At 44.3% G+C, this 24,783-nt stretch overlaps 1 protein-coding gene across 1 annotated transcript in view; it reads right to left on the reverse strand.

Moving 5' to 3' along the window:
- Positions 1-1,044: 1,044 nt before the first annotated feature.
- WDR48 (WD repeat domain 48) overlaps positions 1,045-24,783 on the reverse strand; it is a 50,672-nt gene continuing 26,933 nt past the window's right edge. Inside the window, exons 11-19 of the mRNA XM_088446434.1 lie at positions 21,024-21,121; positions 12,979-13,086; positions 11,414-11,510; positions 10,737-10,832; positions 10,497-10,605; positions 6,533-6,620; positions 6,029-6,105; positions 3,885-4,077; positions 1,045-2,886 (exon numbers count right to left, since the gene is read on the reverse strand). Coding sequence (XP_088302560.1) covers positions 2,791-2,886; positions 3,885-4,077; positions 6,029-6,105; positions 6,533-6,620; positions 10,497-10,605; positions 10,737-10,832; positions 11,414-11,510; positions 12,979-13,086; positions 21,024-21,121 — 962 coding nt within the window. The 3' untranslated portion in view covers positions 1,045-2,790. The remainder of the gene's footprint in view (positions 2,887-3,884; positions 4,078-6,028; positions 6,106-6,532; positions 6,621-10,496; positions 10,606-10,736; positions 10,833-11,413; positions 11,511-12,978; positions 13,087-21,023; positions 21,122-24,783) is intronic.

Genomic DNA, 24,783 nt, shown 5'->3' on the forward strand with positions numbered 1-24,783 from the left:
CAGAAAACATGCACCTGCCATAGTGCGACCGACAGTGGAGTCTAAAGACGCACCAAGAAATATTACAGCATCTATTGACGCGCAAAGTGGGTGTCTCAGCTCTTGCACATTCAGACGCACAATTGTACACACTGGAAGGGCTAATACTAACATCAGTATAAACTTGCAGACAGACGCTAAAATGATCGCAGCAGTGTACCCTTTGTGTTGTATTGCATGGCATTTAAAAAACAAAACCTTTGCCAAATGATTTAAAGATATGGATGAAAGGCACAGATTAAAGACAGAAAAAGCAAACTGAAGGTGGAAAGGCCATTTAACTTTTTATATATATATATATATATATATATATATATATATATGTGTCCTCTTACATCCTTGCCGATCGCGATACAAACGTGTGCATGCATCGCGCCTTGCAATTACCCGCAGCAGCGTACGCTATGGCACGCACTGCAATCGCACCACGCAATCCTATGGAGTCAAGTGTGCCTCGCGAACATGGACAATAACGATATCGTCCATCGCCCGTGCACGCAGGCCAACCTGGTCGATATCGACCAGGTTACTACAGGGACCCGAGATCGTTGATAGGTTGATGGTGTGTCGGATGATCGATATCGATCATCCAGCACACCCGGGAGATCGTTCAGCGATATCGTTATCGCTGACGGTCGTCCCGTGTGTATGCACCATAAGTCAGTTTATTTTTGCCACTGTGGCCCCAGTTGTACCACTACAGAATGATATATAAGCTTTACAGCTCATCTCAACTCTCAGACCACAAATCATACGTGAGACGTTATTTAATCAAATATTTTATTCTATACAACCATAAAGTACACTTCATACTAATTAGTATGTTCTCCAGAACTACAACTGTATCAGAAGTGAGAGAAGTGGAAATTTACAATTTTAAAAGAGTTCTGATTACAATTAAACAAAAAATATAATTACTAGGACGAAATCTCCCCAAGGAATGAAACAAATGAGTAACTTGGTATAAATACACAACACAAATTACTGAGCCTTGGTAAAGAGTGATTTTTGCTAATTTTAGGAACATAGACAATTATACTTATGAGAACAGGTGACTTTTTTTTTTTTAATAAAATTTCAATAATTCTAAATATTAAACAAATATTACATGCCTAAATATATTCTATTATGCATATAGCAGGCTCAGAGAAACCTTTTCTATGAAATGTTTTGTGGCAATAAAAGTGTTGCAGAGGACATGTGAATTTCTGCCTGTAATATTGGGAAAGACAATACAATAATCTTAAAACAACATATACTAACAAGCACCTCAGGCTCCTGTGTGTCCTGGTTTTCCCAGCACAGTCCCCCTTTTTTTACCTTCCAAAATCATTAACTCACAAGTTTGTTTTGCCATCATTTAATGCAAATTAACTGGAAAAAGAAGGGAATAGATTCCTTTAAGTTATCTTATTTGTGATCTAGAATGGAATACGGGTCACATGGGTATATATCGCTTCAAAATTATGGGTAACAATGGGTATCCTACCACAGAGGGAATAGCTGGTAATATTAAAACAAACACACAGAATAAAAAACATTAACGCCACCCTGGAATGAAGGAATAAAATGCGAACCTATGAAAGCCTAATACCGCTGGTCTTAAAGAGGGGAGTATTTTTGGGTGGAGACTGATTAGATCCTTTCAGTCAATGGACCAGGAGATATGTGTAACGTTTGTTTGGCTAGCCCACAGCACCTGAGGTGATTTTAGCTGCCTAACCACACTGTCTTGCTAAGGGATGCCCCCATTCTGGTTGGGAAGGTGCGGGGGCTCTCCTAATATTTTAAAACAAGAAAAAAAATAGAGGGAGGCAATATCACCCCTTTAAAAATCCTGCAAAACAACAAATCTACATTGATTCTAAGGATTTTTAGTTAAGAGCTACATTTCTTAGCATTGCCTACCAATAACTAAACATTTTACTAAATAACCTGTCCATTCATTCCTTAAAAACTGCACATCACGTCCTGACTAGTGACCCTGTACACTATTCTATTGGCAAAAACTGTAACTTTATTTACATTTCCAAAAGCAACGACTTTATCTAGTAAACATGAAGTTTGATGCTTTTTGTTTTAAATTTTCAGAAACTTTTTCACAAATCTCTGAATATTTATGTTACAAAATACAGCGGTTTGAAATTTTGTCCTAAGTCGCCTTAATGCAGGATTTGGCCCAGTGTCTGGTGATCAGCTATGTGACATGGGGAATTTCATTTAATACGATGCACAGCATCATGAGATGCACCCAGCTTGGGAACATGTCATAGTATTCCCCGTATACAGAAATTGTTCCACAAGAACAGTTGGCATTTTTACACAGAGAGTAGACAATTGCTGGAACGCTATGCTACCAACAGTTTAGGATGGGAGAAAACAGACACTTGATGGCTGGAATGTGCACTGTCACACAAAGTATAGGAGGCCTAGTACCAAGTGCTTCCGAAAGACAGAAAATTCTGCTGTGAAGAGATGGGAGAGGGGGGCCGAGAAACAAAGAAAGTGTCTTTCCACAACTCTGTACATTAATACATAAATGAAACAATAATGGGTTGCCAATTTTGTTTAGTCATTCCTTGTGGATCCCCAAGTAACTAAAGCGGAAGTCATCCTTCATCATTTGTTACAGTTAAATTAACTAGGCATATGTGGGAAGGTCCGTACTGTCCCAAGTAACATCTATGTAAGAATTCAGCAGGGCTCAGTCCACAAGAGTAAATAACAGCGTTATAGCTACTTGGAATCCTTTCACGTTGACTTCTGGCGGTAGTGGAGGGTTAAATCGCCCCCACTCTTCCAAATGAAATGTTTCACAGTCCTCAGGTCCATATTGGGGTCTAGAATCTGCAGGAAACAAACACACATGTGATTCTAAGTGTATGTGTAGGGGATGGGGAACTAATGAAATCGTCACAGATTAAATAATACCTTTACATTGGTTTTCATTGTTATTTTAGCCTAACCCTAAAAATCATGAATACTGTGTGTCAAGATTTTAGTGTCGACATGTTAAATGTCGACCCTTTGAATGTGTCAACCATTTAACCCTGTCGACCTAAATACATGTCTACACAATAATGGTCAGCCTAATGACCATTTCGACCGTTCTACTGATGACATTCAGAATTTGTCTGAATTCAAAAGCCACAAAATCGGTCATTATTCCTCTTCCTCAACGCACCCGCTGTCACCTACCCCTGCATCCAATGACAATGGGTACTAATGTAAGTAACAGTGACTGTATGCACAAGAGGTTGGGTCTGCATAAATGCGTCACAGCAGGCACTTTTGTATGCAGGCAAGAGGACAATGCCTGGCAATGGTATAGGGGGTGGGTGTTACATATGTGTAGCTTTTATAATTTGAGGTTTCCATGCATTATATCTGCAGACTGCAGGAGGAGGGGGCTTTCACTCTTTAATGCAGCTGCCAGCCAGAGATTCTGTGCAGTGTGCCCACCAAATATTCACTACCACCATCTACAATCAGCCTGCAATGGGAAAGGACATCTGTGCAATGGATTAGAGCAATGGCTAATGGTGATGAGGTGGATGGCAGCAGGGAGTGTGTTATGTAATATGACCATCACAGAGATAGACTACAATTTGGCTGATCATGGGCAGAAGGGAAGCTGTACATGTTTAAGGCAATAGGTCTATGAAAAATAACTAGCAATCACATGGGGCCATTTCCAGTTAAAAAAATCAGTTCAAAGGTTAATGGATAAGACTGGTTCAGTGATTAAGGACTTACAATAGGGAAAATCTAATATAATATACACTATTTATGGTTGCAAAAGAGGACTTCAGTACATTTCAATCTATATGGACAACTAAAGTTACCTGATCTTGACACAAGAGCTCAATCTTCTCCTCCGCCAGCACAGCGATGTCCTCCTCTTTCTCTTGTTCTCCAGGCTTCTCATTATTAGAGGAACTAGTTGTCTGAGATTCTGTATCCACGTTTATGATTTTCTCGTAGACGTGTTCCATCACCTTTCTGACTTGCAGCATGTCACTGGCTGATAATCTGTCTCTGGATAGGGGAAATACAAAATAAGGGTTCCATATCGATCCTCACTCTAAAGCTGCGTACACACGATATCAGATAAAGTGAACGATTTAAACGATAGCAATAAGGATCTTATAGTTATCGTTGAAATTGTTCACGTTAATACCCCTGCAAACGACCAAACGATGGTAGATGCGCAGCACGAATGGTCGTTAACCGGCATACATGGTCGATTTCGACCAGGTTGGCCTGTTTACTATAGGGACACACGGTCGTTAATCACGGGTCGTTATAGGTTAAAGCATGTGTTGGATGTTCGATAACGATCATCCAACACATGCGGAACGATCAGATAACGATCGTTATCTGATAGTCGCTGTGTCTGACCATGTACACTAACGTTAAGGGGAAATGTATCAAGCCTTGAAGAGAAAAACTGTAGTTGCCCAAAACAACCAATCGGCGTTTAACTGTCATTACAAATACTGTGCTAGATAAATGACAGTTAGAAGCTGACTTGTTTGTTTTGATCAAATTCTCCACTTTATCCCTGTCCAATGATTGATACATTTCCCCCTACATAGCCTGCTCCTTATACTTACAGATGGGTTAACCATCATTCATATGTCCCTATAGATAGAAGGTGAAATATAATATACAATGGAAATATTACACTACAATGTAACAAACAAAATAGCCACTGACACTTGGGGACTGGTTAATGATTGGTGCAATTGTTGATCCCACACTAGAAGAGGAATTACCAGCATCCCAGTTTCTCAAATACATTTTCCGGTGTTTGGAAAATGTGTTGGATTTTCTATGCCACCTGCTTGCCCTGATCCAAGCTGGAAAGGATGTTCTACCAGGAGGATATTGGACTAAATTCCCCACAGTCCCTTGTATCCGCAGCTACGCTCTATGGCATAATTGCTCTGTAGCCACGTCCATTCTTGACCATCTACGATGATCTTCTATGGGAACATGTTTTTACAGCAATTGTCTTAATGTTTCTTCCTTTTTTAGATTCATATTTAATGTAATGTAATGTATGGGCCTGAATCGGATTTGTATGCAAACCCGGTTGTTTATGTACAAATCCGTTGGTTCTGGGTCTGCGCAGGGCCCATTTTGCGTTTGTGCAGAATGGGTCCTGTGTGATTGGTCGTAGTCTCCCCTTAGCCGCAGGATGAACAACATGCAGCTGCGTTTGGGGGGTAGCAACCAGGACCGTTCTACAAAACGGGGGCAAGCGTGCCAAGCGGTCTGCGTCATCAAAATCAGACTCTATGTACTTGGCAGATGGGTTCCAAAAGGCCATTTCCAGCTTACGAGGACGGGCCAAGGGCAGCAACCATAGCGTCCAATGGTGATCCTAGGCAGCGTCTATGGACGCTGCACTCGGATAGCAGATGCATGCAGGAGGCGTTTATTTCCTACAGACACCTCCTGCTGCATTTGCATTTTAGTTGCCTCTTCCCCTGCAGTGCCTACACTGAACGATATGTCGGTCAGTGCAGGCACCCTCCCTCATTCCTGAACATGGGCTATCTGTCGCTATCTGCAGATTGACCAGCATGTTCAGGCGATGATTGATGTCGCAAACGACCAGCGGGAGCGCGCATCACTGGTCGTTTTTGCCATTTTCATGCCCGATTAAACGATTACGATGTCGCAAATCATTCAAATCGCTTTGTTTAATCGGCAAGTGGATACACAGTATTACACCAACCTTTTTATTTACATCCTATATCATATGGAACTTCATACAAGTGTATTACGTGTTGATTTTTTTTGTTCTTTTAAATGAATAGTAAATAAAAAGGTATGTTCAGACTTCAGTGCACATTGAGCGTGACAGAATAAAATAACTTTTATGTATTTAATTTTTAAAAACTGCACAAACTATTAATCCCGAGCCCAATGAAACAGTTTGAGAATGGGAAACCGCTTGTATTTCAGAAAATATACTCACTTTTTTAGGGTTTTTGCTCCAGAAGATGAATGTGGTTGGAGGTAGAATGGAATTTTATTGAATTTCGGCATATTTTTCTACAAAACAAAATGTATTGTTACCAGAGTCCACACTAGGAAATGTATAAGCAGGCAAAACAAACCTCTACATCCAAGCCATTAGTAACACACGTCACAAGTACTCACAAGACCCCATCAAATCATTAACACTCATTCTGTATGCAAAACAAGCTACTAGTTATCTCTCACGAGTGTCAGTAATTATCGACCAGTCTTCTGTAATGCTATACCACAGAAAGCGCCATCTGTGCCCACTCTTCCACTAACTGCCCAGTAAAAGAGGAAAGTGGGCAACCAGCAGACACAGAAGACATCAGAGCACTGACCTTAGTTATTAACTTAAACCAATATATATGGCTATATTGTCTGTCTCTGCCTACTGGTAACCAAATAGTTTAAAATAGGAAAAAGGGGGGTGGGGGAAAAAAAAATAAAAAATTCTTACATCCACAGTGATATCAACCACCCACTGAGGAACAGTTTCATTCAGGAGCATGGATTCAGTTTCTCCTCCCGAATCTCTACACAGTAACCTGGAAGGTAAAAGATGCAAAATAAATAAATAAAATTATTACACTGACCTGCATATATGAATAATGAGGTGAAATTGTTGCAGATTATTAACTTACTTAAAATGGGCATAAGTCTTGCTGGGCTAGCCTTTCATTTCCGTTTCTAAGAGCCCACAATGACCAAGAACTATAATCAACAATAGATTCTATTTCACTCTGTGGCCCGTATCCAATTACAAGCGAAAAGCCGAGATCCGCGGAAAAGTATCGCCGATTGCGACTTTTTCCCCGAACGGAAACTTATCTCCGTATTCAATTCCATCCGCTTTTCGTGTACTCGAAAACGCAATGCAATGTAATGGGCAAAAAAGATTTGTCTCTGAATAGCACCCTTGGGCCAGCCCCCCAAAGGATAACTGTCGAAAAATTAACGGGACTAATTGAATTCCCCCCCTAAATCTTTTCCTCTGAATCAATTAACCGAAATTGGATCATAGGAACATATTATAGCCTCCTTTAGGACTTTGCCACTTTAAAATATTCAATGTGTTTTGTGCCGTTACCTCTCCCCAATCCCTATCCTGCAGGGAGGTCAATCAGTGTCCTCCAATAAATTCCAGTTTGGTCTCACAGCACATTCCAACCAAAACAGTTTTAAGATGCAAAATCAATATACTTATAAAAATTTGTAAAGGTGTGAACTGAGGTGTCTGCCCAAATCGGCTGCTCAGCAGAAGCCTAAACCCGTTCACAGATCTGGTAGAATGTGCCTTCACACTGTAAGGAACATGTTTCCCCGCCCTAAATATACACGTGTCCAAACACAGAAGTGATTCATCTAGCTTTTGTCTGTTTTGACGCAGGCCAAGCTTTTTTGTAGGTATCACAGTATGATATACCGATAGATGGGTTGCCGGCGGTGAAAACACCGACCCTGGCATTCCTATCGAGAAGATTCTCGACAGGGCTCGGTGAGTACCCTAACCATTCCCTCTCTCCCCCCCACCCCCTAACCTTCCCTTAGTGGTGCCTAACCCTAACCTCCCCCCCCCCGGTGGTGCCTAACCCTAACCTCCTCCCGCACCCTAAACCTATCCCTCCCCGGGGTGTGCCTAACCCTCACCTCCCCCCAGGGGTGCAAAAACCTACAGTGCATCTGGAAAGTATTCACAACGCTTCACTTTTTCCTCATATTGTTATGTTATAGCCTTATTCCAAAATGGAATACATTTTTGTCCTCAAAATTTTACACACAATACCCCATAATGACAACATGTAAAAAGTGTTTTTGAGATTTTTGCAAATTTAATTAAAAGAAAAAAAAAAAAAAAAAAACACTAAGAAATCACATGTACATAAGTATTCATGGCCTTTGGCATGAAGCTCAAAACTGAGGTCAGGTGCATCCTGTTTCCACTGATCATCCTTGAGATGTTCCTACAGCTTAATTGGAGTCCACCTGTGGTAAATTCAGTTGTTTGGGCATGATTTTGAAAGGCATACACCTGTCTATATAAGGTCCCACACTTGACAGTGCATGTCAGAGCACAAACCAGGCTTGGAAAATACAGAAGAGGAAAGGGATTTAGGAGTCAACATTTCAGATGACTTGAAGGCAGGCAAGCAATGCACCAAAGCATTGAGGAAGGCAAGTCAGATGCTTGTTTGCATAGGGAGAGGAATCAGTAACAGGAAAAAAGAAGTGATAATGCCACTGTATAGATCATTAGTACGGCCTCATCTAGAATACGGTGTTCAGTTCTCGAGGCCATATATCTTCAGAAGGATATAGGCAGATTAGAGACTGTACAAAGAAGGGCAACTAAAATGGTGCATGGCCTACAGCACAGAACTTGCCCAGAAAGACTAAAAGATCTTAATATGTATAGTTTGGAACAGAGAAGGGAAATGGGGGACATGATAGAAGCTTTCAAATACATGAAGGGTTTTAACAAGGGACAGGAGGAAAGCATTCTTCAAAGAAAGATGTACAAGAACACGAGGACATGCACTAAAACTGGAGGGAGGTAGGCTCAGAGGAAATTTGAGGAAAAATTACTTCACAGAAAGGGTAGTGGATAAGTGGAATAGCCTCCCATCAGAGGTGGTTGAAGCGAATACGGTGGAACAATTTAAACATGCTTGGGATAGGCATAAGAATATCCTTAAGAGAGACGTAAGGAGCAAATAGGGTTGAAGTTGCCTAAAGGATACATGAAAAGGGGCAGACTAGATGGGCCAAGTGGTTCTTATCTGCCGTCAAATTCTATGTTTCTATGAAGTCTGTAGACCTCCGAGACAGGATTGTCTCGAGGCACAAATCTGGGGAGGGGTACATATAAATATCTGCTGCTTTGAAGGTCCCAATGAGCACAGTGGCCTCCATCATCCATAAATGGAAGAAGTTCGGAACCACCAGGATTCTACCTAGAGTTAGCTGGCCGTCTAAACTGAGCGAACAGGGGAGAAGGGCCCTAGTCAGGGAGGTGACCAAGAACCCGATGGTCACTCTGTCAGAGCTACAGCAATCCTCTGTGGAGAGAGGAGAACCTTCCAGAAGGACATCCATCTCTGCAGCAATCCATCAATCAGGCCTGTATGGTAGAGTGGCCAGACGGAAGCTACTCCTTAGTAAAGAGCACATGGCAGCCCGCCTGGAGTTTGCCAAAATGCACCTGAATGCCATGTTTGGAGGAAATTAGGTACCGCTCATCACCAGGCCAATACCATCCCTACAGTGAAGCATGGTGGTGGCAGCATCATGCTGTGGGAATGTTTTTCAGTAGCAGGAACTGGGAGACTAGTCAGGATAGAAGGAAAGATGAATGCAGCAATGTACAGAGACATCCTGGATGAAAACCTGCTCCAGAACGCTCTTGACCTCAGACTGGGGTGACGGTTCATAATAAATGCATGGACTCGTTCTTAGCTACACAAATATCCGACATATAAGTCTTACAATAGTAAAATCAAAATATATAAAAAAAAAAAAAAAAAAAAGAGAGAAAAATAAAGTGTGGCATATATATATATAAAAACTTACCATAAAGGGACAGATATCTGGAAAAACAGTAAATAATATTCCAGTACAAAAGTATAGATAAGTCTATCCTATTCCACCAATACTATATAGATTATGATCAGAGATCCCTCTCCCATGACGATAAATTGAATCTAACCACCGTGCTCATATGTCAAGATATTTTTTCTCTGATTTCCTAGCCACATATACATACTTCTCATGAGCAGCGACTGCATTAACCAGTGAAAGAAACGTCGCTAAGTCTGGGCCATTTGTCGCCGTGACGGTTCATCCTTCAGCAGGACAACGACCCTAAGCACACAGCCAAGATATCAAAGGAGCGGCTTCAGGACAACTCTGTGAATGTCCTTGAGTGACCCACCCAGAGCCCAGACTTGAATCCGATTGAACATCTCTGGAGAGAACTGAAAATGGCTGTGCACCGACGCTTCCCATCCAACCTGATGGAGCTTGAGAGGTGCTGCAAAGAGGAATGGGCAAAACTGCCCAAAGATAGGTGTGCCAAGCTTGTGGCATCATATTCAAAAAGACTTGAGACTGTAATTGCTGCCAAAGGTGCATCAACAAAGTATTGAGTAAAGGCTGTGAATACTTATGTACATGTATTTCTTAGTTTTTATTAAATTTGCAAAAATCTCAAAAAAACTTTTTACACGATGTCATTATGGGGTATTGTGTGTAAAATTTTGAGGACAATTAATTTTTTTTGCAATTTTGGAATTAGGCTGTAACACAACAAAATGTGGAAAAGTGAAGCGTTGTGAATACTTTCCGCATGCACTGTAACCCTTTCTCTTAACAATTATTTTAAAGCGCTGATATATTACGCAGGACTATACATGGTTTTTCTGTACCTGAAAAGAGTGCGGCCCCCGGCTTCACCAAAGATAACCGGAGTGTGTGGTGGCACTTGGAAATAGCCATTGCCTTTCTGTATCCTAGTCTCCTGCTCGCCATTTGCCACTGCACAATAAACACACACCAGGCAGTCATTGGAAAGATTTCATTGCATCATTTCTTCAATTGCGTCTGCACTACAGTCTTATTACACTAAACAACTCAATACAATAGAGATGGGTAACAAGGTTTCTTACCATGATTTACTTCATTTTCCTCCTCCTCCATGGGGTTGATATGAGTTCTTGGCCAGAACTCTAGTAATGCTTGTAACAAGAGGCCCCCGAGGTTCACTGCAAAACCAATTGTCCAGGTTACTCTAGAGACTGTCAGCAGCCCATATTATGTTCAGCCACATCTATCTTTGTACAGGAGAATAGGTACACACTTGGCCGACCTATCTAATGATTGGTCAGTGTGTATGCACTTACCTATCATTCTGCAGAGAAGTCTGCACGGTTATGACAACTGGGCGGGCATTTGAATTTGCCCACCCAGCTGAGATGTCAATCACCGCCGGGTCCTTACAGCAAGTGTACGGACGGTCGGCAGACTGCAAGTAAACGCAGAAAGATGCACCGATATATCAGCAGATATATCAGCCATCGGTTGTGCTGCACAGCTGACGCAATAGGTCAGTGAACGTGGTTCACAGACATATATCGGGGGTACACAACCGCCCGATACGTAGGCGGTATATCGGCCATCCGATTAAACAGCCGATACATCGCCCAGTGTGTATCTAGCTTTAGACATCGCACACAATCCCTTAATGTTTTACACATTTGTTGGCTTCACAAAAACTTACACATTAACAAAAAATCTCTTTATTGCTTAAAGGTGATTCTAATAAATATTTTAGCTGAAATCTTACATTTGGGATCAGACCCATCAGGGCTGCTGAAGCCGGCATCCTTAGCCGATACCCACGCTGCAAAGCAGTCACTCTCATCCAAGGTAATGGTCAGCATCTGCCAACAAGACACCCTGTCAGATGTGAGGGTTACTAGGTGCATTTAAACATAAAATAGGACATTAATAAATGTTGTCTTTCCTTCTGTCACAAGCAATATCTTGCTACGGCCTGTGACTTCATTTATTACTTTAACGGCCAACTAAAAAGGTGCTATACAATATTAGATTTAGCCCAGAAGCTCATACACCATATGTAGGAGATTCACCCCTTTGCTGGCACTTATATAAAAGTGTTAAAAATATGATAAAAAGATGACAGTCCAACAACCCTCATACCCTCCCCTATATACCCTAGTCTGCTCTTGATTTACCATTGATTAATGTTTTGTACTAGTCATTTTGTACTAGTGCATTATCTAAACGTATAAAGTCTTACCACACACAGGTGCTAAGAGCACAGGAAATGGAACCAGATACACTGCGACCTGAGGCTGGCTATATATGGTAGTTAAGGTGCAATGGACCACACACACCTGTCAAGTGTCAAAGTCGAAACGCCTGAAGAAGGCTACTGCTCTACATAGACATACTATTTATTTATGTAGTCTACATTATCTTTACAGAGGATATTTAATCCTTCACATCAGTGCCTGCCCAAACGGAGCTTACAATCGATATTCCCTAGCACATGGGCATGCACACACCCCAAAACACCCTAGGATTAATGTAATCATAAGCAAATGAACCTACAAGTATGTATGTGTCTAGTGTGTGAGAGGAAACAAACTTGGGGAGATCATCTGGTCAGAATAGGATCAATGATTCAAACACTGAAGCAGCAATGTTATCTACTGTGCCACTGTTCTGTCCTATCAGTATGGCACCGGTCAGATGTGATATTTATAAACATCATTTCATGTTAAATGGTCAGAAATGGCAAGTCGGGATTTTTAAAATGCTGAACGCCCTTGAACCGCCGATGGACTGCTGATCATCGGATCGGCAGAATAGGTAATTGGGGCCATACAGCCCACATTAGTCACAGGTGTTACCTTACTCAGCAATAACGCTATAAAACATATCCCTATTATTGGCAATATTGTTTCAGTAAAATGTCCCATTATACCAGAGACTGGGCTAATGTTTCAGAACCACACACTTTCATTCACGTATTCACATTGAAGGGTAATGTGCAACCGAGTCAGGCTTCAGGCTCATTGATCCCTATGCTAAACCATTTGCTTTGATCTCTACCAGACCACTCTTGGTGTTTATTAGCGAATGAATGGTTTTGATATTTTATTGTAGTTATATTTTATTAAGAAAATCAGAATTACAGAATAATTACACATTTCATCAGCCTTCATTTCTGGATATTTGATGTGCTGTGGCCAAGTAGCCTTGTTTACCTCGCACAGCTGTCAGGATGAAATAATTACTACACATGTACGTAAGATTCAGATCATATTTAAAAAAAAAAACAAAAAAAACTACCATTCAGAATAAGAAAAAATAAATACCTACCCCAGTCTTCAGATCAACAGAGAACCAATTTGGTACATAAACCATCTTAAATCTCTTTTTAATTTCTTCTTCAAAATCTACCTTCCCCAAATCTTCAATTTTGCAAGCCTGTAAGTCAACCAGATGTGAACGGGCAGTGTGTAAGGGTTAAAAAAAACTTTCTGAATTAAAATCAAGTATGCAATTATATACACAGACAGATGTCTAGTGTCTCCCAAATTAAGAACTATTTGTTCGTTTTCTTGTAATGTGCATATAACAAGAGATATGGTAAGAACTTAACTTTGTTATCTCTGTTTCTACGAAGTCCATAGGGTCCACAGGGTTGACCTTGGGGTATAGGTTGGGAACCAAATCCGGGCACCACGCAGTTAAAGCTTTTAGCTCCCAGGATGCACTGGGTCCACTCTCCCTATAACCCCACCCCCAAGCCAGAGGCACCTCAGTTTGTAAGTAGCCAAAGGCCGGAGGAGGAGAGAAAAAGAGAGAGAAAACTGGAACACTCAATAACCATACTCACAGAAATGGGAGACGGAAAACCGGTGACCAGCCACACAGCCCATATGAAGCCAGGTGCGTCAGGGCGGGCGCCCTGTGGACCCTATGGACTTCGTAGAAACAGAGATAACAAAGGTAAGTTCTTACCATATCTCTTGTTTTCTACTTCAGGGTCCATAGGGGGTCCACAGGGTTGACCTTGGGGATGTCCCAAAGCAGTTCAACCAAGGGTGGGGACGCTCCTGTGCTGAGAGGAGAATCCGTCGCCAAAAAGGAAGCATCCTGAGAGGCAAAGGAAACCAATGCCTAGAACCTTAAAAAGGTGTGGACAGAAGACCACGTGGCCACCTAGTAAGGCAAAACAGCCGAGGCGCCACAGCGAGCCGCACACGAGGGTCACATGGCCCGAGAAAAAACAAGCATCAACAACAGGAAGGCCTACCCATGGGTAGGCCCCTGAGGAAGACCTACGAGGCCATCCAGCCAACATTTGGTTATAGGCCGGCCATCCTTTCCTGTGAAAACCAGAAATCTCAGACCACCAATAAGGAGTCCGATTTCCGTAAGGAACCTGAACGGATCACATAAATCCAAAGAGGCCAGACCACAGTCAATGAGGCCACACCAGCCGAGAGGACTGGGGACAGAATGGCCGTACCATAAGTTCCAGAATAATATGGAACCTGAAAACCACTAAGAAGAAACACAGGGCGAGAGCAACTCACACCCTGACATGATGCCCTCCAGAAGAGGGAGCCACATGAGAACGCTCCCAATTCAGACACTCTCCTGGTTGATATAAACACCCTGAGAGAAAGAGAGAGCCTAAGCAATAGACCATGTAATGGCTATCACAACCAGCGGTTCCATTGACTGTCCCCGGAGGTAACGAAGAACCACTACTTACTCCCAAGGAGTCCCTAGGGAGGACAAATGGAGGCATAATCAAGAAAACACTCCAAAGGATGAACTGGATACCAGAGTGGAGCAATTCCATATCTTAACCATACTGACAGTGTAGAGATCCGCACTGTCAGGAAGACCAGGCCAAGTGTGAAACCCAAGCCAGCCGGAAGGAATGCCAGAATATCTGGAAATCCTGGACACCGGAGGATTGTATCGACAGGTACAATACCATAAGATTTATGGCTGCCACAGTTTGTGGTAGGTCCCAGCAAAAGCTGATCCATGTGCTCTAATCATTCAAACGATGACAAAGCCAGGGAAGCCGTAAGACCACTGTAAGGACACAGTCAAAGACAAACGACCCAGGTCCAAGGCAAAACCAAGGACCCTGAGACAACAGGTCCGGGCAGTGAAGCATCAGGGATGGAGTATCGATGTAGAGACTCCGAAGATCCAAGTACCCCTGACATCTGGGGCAATCAGGAGCCACCAGCAGGAAAGCATCTCCGTCTCGATTGAAAACACTTCCAAAGACCTCGAGGAAGAAGGGAGACCGGAGAACACAGGTACACAAAGTGGAAGGACCACTTCACCGACAAAGAGTCGCTGAAGGTTGCTTCAGAATCCCCAGAGCTGGACTGTAACACCATAGTGTGATAAAGTCAGAAGGCCATGAGGGTCCCCTCAGGGGGGCCCCCCCTGCTCACCAGGAGATGAAACCTCTCTTGGGGAAGAGACTAGTCCCCGGGATGCACGTCGTGACGGCTGAGGACTCCCGCTTCCCAATGGAGAGCTCCTGAAATGAACGCTGCCGAGATGGTCGGGAGGAGACCCTCGGACTATGTCCGAATATGTGACATACCTGTCATTGCCACCCAACGAACAGTGTTGCTAAAAAGGAAGCCACTGTCCTGACCCTGTCGGACTGAACCTTTTCAGGTTCACCGGGAAACAAGAGTTATGCCAGAGTAAGTTAATTGACAGGGTGGAATCGACAGACGTCCAACTGCACTGAAAAGGATTCGATCCAGACACTGTCCATAGCAAAGAAAACCCTGGACGAGATGGCCATAGCCACCCGGACAGGGACCGACTTGCCTCCGGAGAGAGCATCATCGTTTGAACAGTTATCCGACAGAAAAAACTCGTTCCATCTGGAGATGAGCCAATTATGGAAAGGCCTGGAATGGAACTGAGCCCATTCCACCATGCATCCCAGAGTGTAAAGACATCTGTCGACTGCGCAGACAACCATGTACTCCTAATGGAAGAGTGGAGATTCCGTCTTACGCCAGAAGAATTCTCAGATTCTGAGAATCCAGCAGGGATCCTAGATGAAGAATACCCAGAGAGGGATGCAGGGAGGACTTTTTCCCCGTTGATTAAACGTCTGCACCCTGAAGAAGCCACAGTCATCCTGACCTGGCCGTAAAGTACCCCGGTGATCCCGCTAAGAGCAGGAGGCCGTCCAGGTACAGGAGCATTGGGATATACTGAACAGAAGAACTGTCAGAAAATCCAAAACGCTGGTAAACCCCTGTGGGGCTGAGGACAGTCCCAACAGGCAGAGCCCGAAAAATTGTAAGTGTTGCTGTGATACAGCAAACCTCAGCCCATGCTGAGGAAAGGTCTCTGTAAGTACCCGTAGGCACGCGTCCTGTATATCCAGTGATACCATAAAGTCCCCAGGTTCCAAACATCGTATGATGGAGCATAGGGATTTCCTCCTGAGCCCAGGTAGCTTTAGGAACTGGTTCAGGGAATTGAGACAGAGAATAGGCCAAAGAGGACCATTCAGCCACCGCACCAGAAAGAAAGCAGAACAACCAGTCCCTCACTGAGATAGTGGGGATGGCCTAATTAGCTCCGCTTACCGCAACAACTGCATAGCTTTCTGGATCTGTAAGGCCCTTGTAAAGAGGCCGCCTGAGCAAAGAGGGCGTACCCTCCTACCCACGTAGCCGCGGCAACTTGACACTAGTACCGGGCGAACTGAGAAAATCGGTATCTCCCAGTTGTAGGCCTGTCCCGTCAGGCTGAAGAGATATCCGTAGGTTCAGAAGCAGGATCGGCTGGCAGTCCAGGCCTGCTCGGTACTGGATATGTCGGCCCTTGTAGATGCCGACAGTCTACGAAGAAACAGACCTTTAGGCTGACCCAGAGGACAAAAAAGACTTAACAGACTTAGTCTGAGGCCTTGTAGTGGGCATAGCTGAAAGCGGTAAACTTGTCGTTAGTAATACTGCCAATGTTACTACAATCTTGTCAAGGTCAGGACCAAACAATATCAACCCTAAAGATGGTATCTGCACCTCTGCATTCCCAGAGCGCAGCCATAGGGTATTACGGAGGATACAGTCGCAGCCGGAACTCTGAAAGTTAGGAGACTGGTATCCAATATAGGCATTTCCACCTATGACAACTGCATATATTACGTGAGCGACCAAATACATTTGAACCCCCGACGTGTTGGAGGGGAAAAAACTTTACAAATGCATCAACCCAATATGCAATAGTATTAACCAACCATGCTATAGCCATGGTAGGATGGGTAACAACTCCTGAAAGCAAGTATACTGATTTCAGGCAGAGTTACCACCTACGGATCCGAAGAATCCGACCACGCAGGAATGGGAGGCGTAGTAACGTCTGTAATCAGACGAGTAACACGCCCATCCACCCCAGGAGGGGCTCGTGATGACCCTCAGGGAATTTGGGACAGGAGGCCAAACACTGTTGTAACACCTCCTATCTGGCAACAGCCAGAGTCCCGCTATGCGATCCACCCGCTAGTCAGCAACAGGGAACCCGAAGGCACGCAATACTGAGGGTGTATGATACAGGTGCAGGTCAACATTCACTCTAACCAGAATGGACCTGCTACCAGCCCTAAAGCAGGGATAATAATACCTGAAATAGGCTTCCCCCCGTGTAAGAGGGAAAGAGCCCCAAACAGTATCCAGTTCACGGCAGAGCCAACTGGGAAGTAACCACAGGGCGTCAACCACGCCAATTAGCGTTTCGTAGAAAACGACATCCACCCAGGGTGGCTGTTGTGGTAATCCCTGCAAGGGGAATGACAGACTATTGTGGCACCAGGGGGAATTCATATACTGCGAAAAACCCCTGCAGGGAGCGGTAGTCTGTGTCACAGGGGAAGAGTGCAAGAAGCTGCGAGATACCCTGAGATGAAAAGGGCAGTATGGTGAAGTAACCCCAAGTGAGGTACAACAATGGGGCCCGCCCGGCGATCCGCAATTGAGAGGATCCCGAGAAAACAAACCGCCCAAGGGGGTCGTGAAAGAGGCCAGCACCAGATGACGCCACATACAGAACCCTTTATGAGTCAAATCCTCCGCACTAACACCTGCAGCACATGACTTGCAGGATAGTAAAAATGGGTGCAGTATAACGCTCTATCTCCTGGTCAGACATATCTGACCAATCTTGGCGGAAATATTAAGCAGCACTATACTGGTCCTGACTGATGCCAAAAATTAGCTGCAGGGACCCATTTTCAGCGTATGCAACACACAGTTCCATCTAAAATATGGCAACGTGCAGCACGCAACAGTATGTGACAAACCACACAAATATTAACAAGTATATAAATGTGAGGTCTCAGAACCACCCTAAGTACAGCTGTATTAGGGCAGATAAAGAAAAGGGATAGATATACACTGACAGGTGAGAGAATAAAGTACAGACAGTCAGCACTAGCATAAGTCACATACAATGCAGATATATACATATATACATAAACATGTCATATAATATACTGCACTATTACACTGCATTCAACTGCCCAGATTCAGTGTCTGGGAAGGCTACAGCGCTGTGTACACTGACCTGATGGTGAGGTACGCAGGGGGACTGGACCAACTGCCATCCTGAGAGATTTCTGCTGCACCACAGAGATAAAATGGCCGCTGGAGACCTCAGAGGAAGCGTGGCCCGCAGAGGAAACAGCTCAGCGACGCCAGACTATGGATACTGAAAGGCGCGCTGAGCTGAGGGGAGGAGCCGCTGTAACAGGGAAGGCTGCCTCCCCTGGCCGGCTATTAACCCCCGGGACGCCGGCTCCCTGCACCGATCGTTAAGTCCCTGGTGGTCTAGTGGACACACGGGGTATGGGGGGCCCGCCGCCACTGCCGGCGCCTCCGGTCTGTCCCCTGAGACCGGAGGCACAGGACTGCATTTGAAATGCGCGGATCACCGCAAGCGGTGATCCGCGACCTTACCTGCTCCCCGTGGATCCGGCAGCAGTCCTGGGCGCCCACAGAGTCCGGCTAGTACAGACTCTGGGGTCCCGCTGAGATCCCCAGATCTGTACTGGCGTCTCAGCGCCAGCGGGGTGACGGAGCGGCAGCTTAGACGTCCTATGGACAGTCCGACGCTGCTGCTCTGAAGAGTCCAAAGTCCATGGAAAAAACTTTGTCCCTAAAAAAATAAAATAAGCTTAGGGGCTGCTAATCAGCTCCCCCTGCGCTAACGGTGACCCGACTCCGGCCGGGCACCAACTGAAACTGAGGTGCCTCTGGCTTGGGGGTGGGGTTATAGGGAGAGTGGACCCAGTGCATCCTGGGAGCTAAAAGCTTTAACTGCGTGGTGCCCGGATTTGGTTCCCAACCTATACCCCAAGGTCAACCCTGCGGACCCCCTATGGACCCTGAAGTAGAAAAGTCTTTCTCTGGCCAATTCAATAAATAGATTACTTCAATAAACACATAGGCAGCATGCTATTCTCGCTATTGTAGAACAAAGGCTGCATGCCTACTTCTATTTTGTACATTGTACTATAGCTTTGTATACTCTACTTTCCTACAGATTATAAGCTTGCGAGAAGGGCCCTCTTACCTCTGTCTGTCTGTTATTACCCAGTTTTGTTTTATTCCCAATTGTAAAGCCCAACCGAATATGCTGGCACTATATAAGTAACTATTAATAAATAAATAAAATAAATAAATAATACAATATAAATTTGTAAAAGGCACAAAAGCCAGTTTAGAAATGGAAACCATTACAGCCATTACTACTCAGTTTCATGGGCATCTGAACTTGCATTTTTAACACAAAATATCGCTAAACGATTTCCCTTGAATTTCCTGGTGTGTTGGACGAACGGTATCGTTCATCCACACACAAAAGATATCACCAACGATGAACGACCAACGATCGCAAACTCCTATGGAAAATGAACAATAACGTCCAGGTTAGCCTGCATGCATGGCCGACCAAGGATATGGTTATCGTCCATGTGGGAACACGCATCGTTGGTCGTTCATTGATCGTTGGCTGCATAAAAATGAACGATATGAACGATTTGACAATGAATGATATCGTTATCGTTCATTGAAATCATACCGTGTGTACGCAGCTTAAGACAGCCAGTAAAAAGTTGGCTGGGCATGCTAGGAGTTGTGGCTTTTCATCTGCCGTTGTACTACAAGTAGCCTAACTCGGTTCTAGAAGAAACAGAACAGCATGTGACTGACAAGATCCTGCATTGAACTTTCAGCATTAGGGAACAAACACCATTGTAAGTAAGCTGTTCTCTCAAATATTAATGAATAGAATAGGAATCTATACATTCTTTCTTAGAAACAGTGGGTGACAAACTTCACACTGTATTATAATAGAGGCATCACATTGCAGTCACTTGGTATGAAATTTAGCTTTATTCTTGAAATGCTACACCACGTGATGTATCCAAAAGCTGGACGGTACCCTGCAGCCAGGCCAATGGTGGACCACTTTCCTTTACACCTAGAGACCAGAGCCTGATAGTCCAGCAGCAGCTGATCTCAATCCAAATAATTCAAGTTAAAAGGGAAAATAGAAATTTGAAACTTTTTTTTTTTTTACTTTAATTGAAACTGAATATACCATTTTATGGATCTTCATTATGGTTGGGTGTACGGGATCCCGGCAGCAAGAATCCCGACATTGGCATCCCGAGAGGGTTATAGAATACAGACAACTGTCGGTAAGTATCCAACTGTACCCTTCCCTCCCCGCGCCTAAACCTAACCCTCCCCTCCTAGTGCCCAACCCTGCCTAACCCCACTAATTAACGGCGTCGGGATTCTGACCGGTGTCGGGATTTTGGCGTGGCATCCCGACAGCCGGGATTAAAATTACATCCCCTTCATTAAAAAGTTTTTTTTAAATGCAAAAGATCTAGATTACCTATTATTAAATCAGTGTGCAGGGATTTATACTATAAGGACACAGGAAAACAAGCAGCATCATTATTAGAGAATAGAGTGTACATGATAATAAATATGGATTCAGATATTAGTGCTGGAAACAAGTAACTAGCAGAAGGTTCTACTTAAAACAACTGATGAGCACAGAAACACAGAATTTTATGGCAGAAAAGAATTTACAGGCCCAACAGGGCTGCCATTTTCATTTCAGGCTTTAAGGTTTTGTTTGATTAGTCTTAACAATAGCAATTTACTATTGTGAAGTTTATGTTGGTGATAGTTCTGGACAAGCTCTCACACATTCACAAGCTTAATTACACGGCAAGTCAAGAGCTTTTGAACTTTAGGTTGTTGTCATTATACATTTACCATCACTGACAGGAATGGGTCAGAAGCCAGCTCCCTGTAGGAGAGCCTTACATAGCAACTCACCTTCAATACATCCCAGTAGGCCACATTGTTATTGGTATCTTTGGTTAGTATGTGCCTCTTGTCATTGAGTATGTTGCACTGAATAATGCTAGCGCCCCCTTGAAAAAAAAAATATCAACCACAATGATAAATGGCATAATATGTAATACTGCACACAATACACAAGCATCTAGGAGATCTGTAAACTAAACACGATAATCGGAAATAGATTAAAAACGATCATTCCAAACAGTCTAAAACGTAAACAAAACATCTTAAAACAAACAGGAGAAATCTGCAAGAAGCCATACACTATATTATATTATGAGGAAACAGAGTTAGAAAAGGCACTTTTAAATTAATGGAACATGTACTTTAAAAGGTAAGCTAATACCACTCCACGTCTTACGGTTCTATTTTTCTGTGCATCTGTTACATATTATAATGAGACTGTAATATCTTATAATTGGATGTCAGTGTAGACATCCAAATATTAGTTACTAAATGGTCAGTATAAATTTGCTATATAGCACCGAATACAGTGGATAGCTGAAAATTTAATATTGCAGTCTGCAAAAAGCAAATAGTCTTATATTACATCACTGTGGAGTTTATTTTAACAATTTAAATGTAGACAAAGACCAACTCCTATTTGTTTTTTTCAGGACCCTTATGTCAATAAAATATATGAGATATGGTAAGAACTTACTCCTGTTATCTCTATTTCTACGAAGCCCATAGGGTTCCACAGGATACCTTGGGCTGTAGGTGATGGCGGCAGACATCGGGCACCACAGAGTTAAGTTTTCAGCCTCCCAGGATGCACTGGGGTCCCTCTTCTATACCCCGCCCCCAAGCCAAGGCAAATCAGTTACATAACAAGCCATAGGCCGGAGGAGGAGAAAAAAAAAAAGAGAGAAGAAAGTCTGGAACACACAAGAATCACATTCTCACCAGAAGGAGACGGAAAAAACGGTGACCAGCTCATAGCCCTTCTGCAGTACAGGTGCGACAGGGCGGGAGTCCTGTGGAACCCTATGGACTTCATAGAAATAGAGATAACAAGGGTAAGTTCTTGCCATATCTCATATTTTCTACTTCAGGGTCCATAGGGTATCCCACAGGATACCTTGGGGATGTCCCAAAGCAGTATCCTTCAGCTCCTGTGCTGAAAGGAGAATCCGTCGCCCGAAGGAAGCATATTGAGAGGCGAAGGTGTCAAATGCATAATACCTCACAAAGGTATGGACAGAAGACCACGTGGCTGCTTTGCAAAGCTGAACAGCAGAGGCACCATGGCGAGCGGCCCACGAAGGACCCACAAACCTAGTGGAATGAGCAGGTAATGGTACAGGAAGGCCTTCATGAATGTAAGCCTCAGAAATCACCATGCGAAACCATCCTGCCAAAGTTTGCTTAGTGGCAGGCCAACCCTTCTTACGGAAGCCATAGAGGACAAACAAGTAGTCAGACTTCCTAAATGAACTGGTACGGTCAACATAAATCCATAGCGTACGTACCACATCCAAGGAAGCCTCACCAGCCGAGAGGTCTGGGGAATTAAAGGCCGGTACTATAATTTCCTCATTAATGTGGAAACTAGATACCACCTTAGTTAGGAAACCAGGGCGAGTGGGAAGCACTGCCCTATCCCTATGAAAAATCAGAAAGGGAGGTCGACCAGAGAGAGCCCCCAAATCTGACACCCTTCTGGCCGAAGCAATGGCCAGAAGAAACACAGTCTTAGCTGTAAGCCATTTTAAATCCACTGAGCCCAGTGGTTCAAAAGGCGGTCCGTGGAGAGCCCTCGGGACCACAGCCAAATCCCAAGGAGCCACTGGTGGAACAAAGGGAGGCTGAATATGAAGTACACCTTGCATAAAGGTGCTGACATCAGGAAGGTTAGCAATCCTACGCAGAAACCACACTGACAGGGCAGAAACCTGCACCTTCAGGGAAGCAAGGCGAAAACCGTGATCTAAGCACGCCTGTATGAAAGCCAAACCCTGGATATTATAAACACCTGAGGATCATAGCCTCTAGGTCGACACCATTCAAAGAAAGTATGCCACACTCTGTGGTAAATTCTTGCAGAAGCAGGCTTCCGAGCTCTGAGCATGGCGTTAACTACAGAGCTAGAAAAACCCATGGACCTTAAGAGGGCAGTTTCAACAGCCACGCCGTCAAAGATAGACGACCCAGGTCCGGGTAATGGCAAGGACCTTGGGACAACAGGTCCGGACATTGAGGCAACAGTATCGGAGCGTCTATGGAGAGACTCCGAAGATCTGAGTACCAGTGACGTCTGGGCCATGCTAGAGCTATCAACAGAAGTGTGTCCCCTTCTTGTTTGAATTTTCGAACCACTCGAGGAAGAAGGGAGGGAAGAGGTATGCAAACTGGAAGGTCCACCGGACCGACAGAGCGTCTACCAGAAGAGCCTCCGTGTCTCTTGTTCTTGACCCGTACACAGGCAGCTTGTTGTTGTGTCGGGAGGTCATGAGGTCTATCTCTGGAAGACCCCACTTGTTCACCAGGAGTTGAAACACCTCCTGGTGAAGAGACCATTCTCCTGCATGCACGTCTTGATGGCTGGGAAAGTCTGCTTCCCAGTTGAGGACTCCTGGTATGAACAATGCAGAGATGGCAGGGAGATTGCTGCCCAGGCCAGAATGCGGGACACTTCTGTCAGTGCCGTCTAACTTCTTGTCCCTCCTTGGCGGTTGATGTAAGCCACCGTGGTGGCGTTGTACGACTGCACCTGCATGGGCTTTCTGTGGAGAACGTGTCTTGCTTGCTGAAGAGCTTTGAATACTGCCCGAAGTTCAACGATGTTTATTGGAAGCACAGATTCTGCTGGTGTCCACCTGTCCTGGAACAAGTGTGGACCCCGTCACTGCTCCCCAGCTGCGGAGACTGGCGTCCATTGTCAAAAGGACCCAGTTTGCCCCCCAAAAGGGGCGTCCCCTGTTTAGGTGAGCCGTCTGTAGCCACCAGGCCGGAGACAGACCTCTGGAGAAAGCACCATGGTCTGTCTTTATCCAATAGGGCAACCCATTCCATCAGGAGAGGATCAATTTCTGCAGAGGTCTGGAGTCAAACTGGGCAAATTACACCATGTCGAACATTGACACCATGGAGCCCAGTAACCTCATCGCTGAGTGAATAGACACTCGGCGGCTTTGAAGGCAACAGCGTACCTTTGACTGTAATGCAGAGATCTTTTCCTCCGTCACAAAGATCTTCTGTTGTTGGGAGTCCAACAGGGCTCCGAGATGGAGCATCCTCTGTGTGGGAACCAGGGAGGACTTCCAGTTTATCAACCAGCCGTGATTCTGCAACACAGATATGGTCAGTTGCAGATGACGCTGAAGTATCTCTGGAGACCCAGCTAACAACAGAAGGTCGTCCAGATAGGGCAACAAGCGGACCACCTGCATCCGCAGGTGGGCTGCCATGACTTTGGTTTAACTCGAGGCACTGTGGCCAGACCAAAGGGCAGTGCCTGGAACTGGAAATGGTGGTCGAGTATTGCAAACATGAGGAATTTCTGGTGCACTAAGATAATAGGGACATGCAGGTAGGCATCCTGAATGTCCAACGACATCATGAAATCCCCAGGCTCCATTGCCAATATAATGGAACGTAGGGTCTCCATCCTGAACAGAGGTACCCTCAAGGACTTGAGGTTGAGGATGGGCCAAGTAAGACCCATTGGGCTTCTGTACCAGAAAGAGATTGGAATAGTATTCCTTGCCCCTCTGGGGTAACGGAACAGGTA

This window comes from Taudactylus pleione, unplaced genomic scaffold (genome assembly GCF_031769625.1).
Source record: "Taudactylus pleione unplaced genomic scaffold, aTauple2 ptg000398l, whole genome shotgun sequence".
NCBI classification, from domain to species: domain Eukaryota; kingdom Metazoa; phylum Chordata; class Amphibia; order Anura; family Myobatrachidae; genus Taudactylus; species Taudactylus pleione.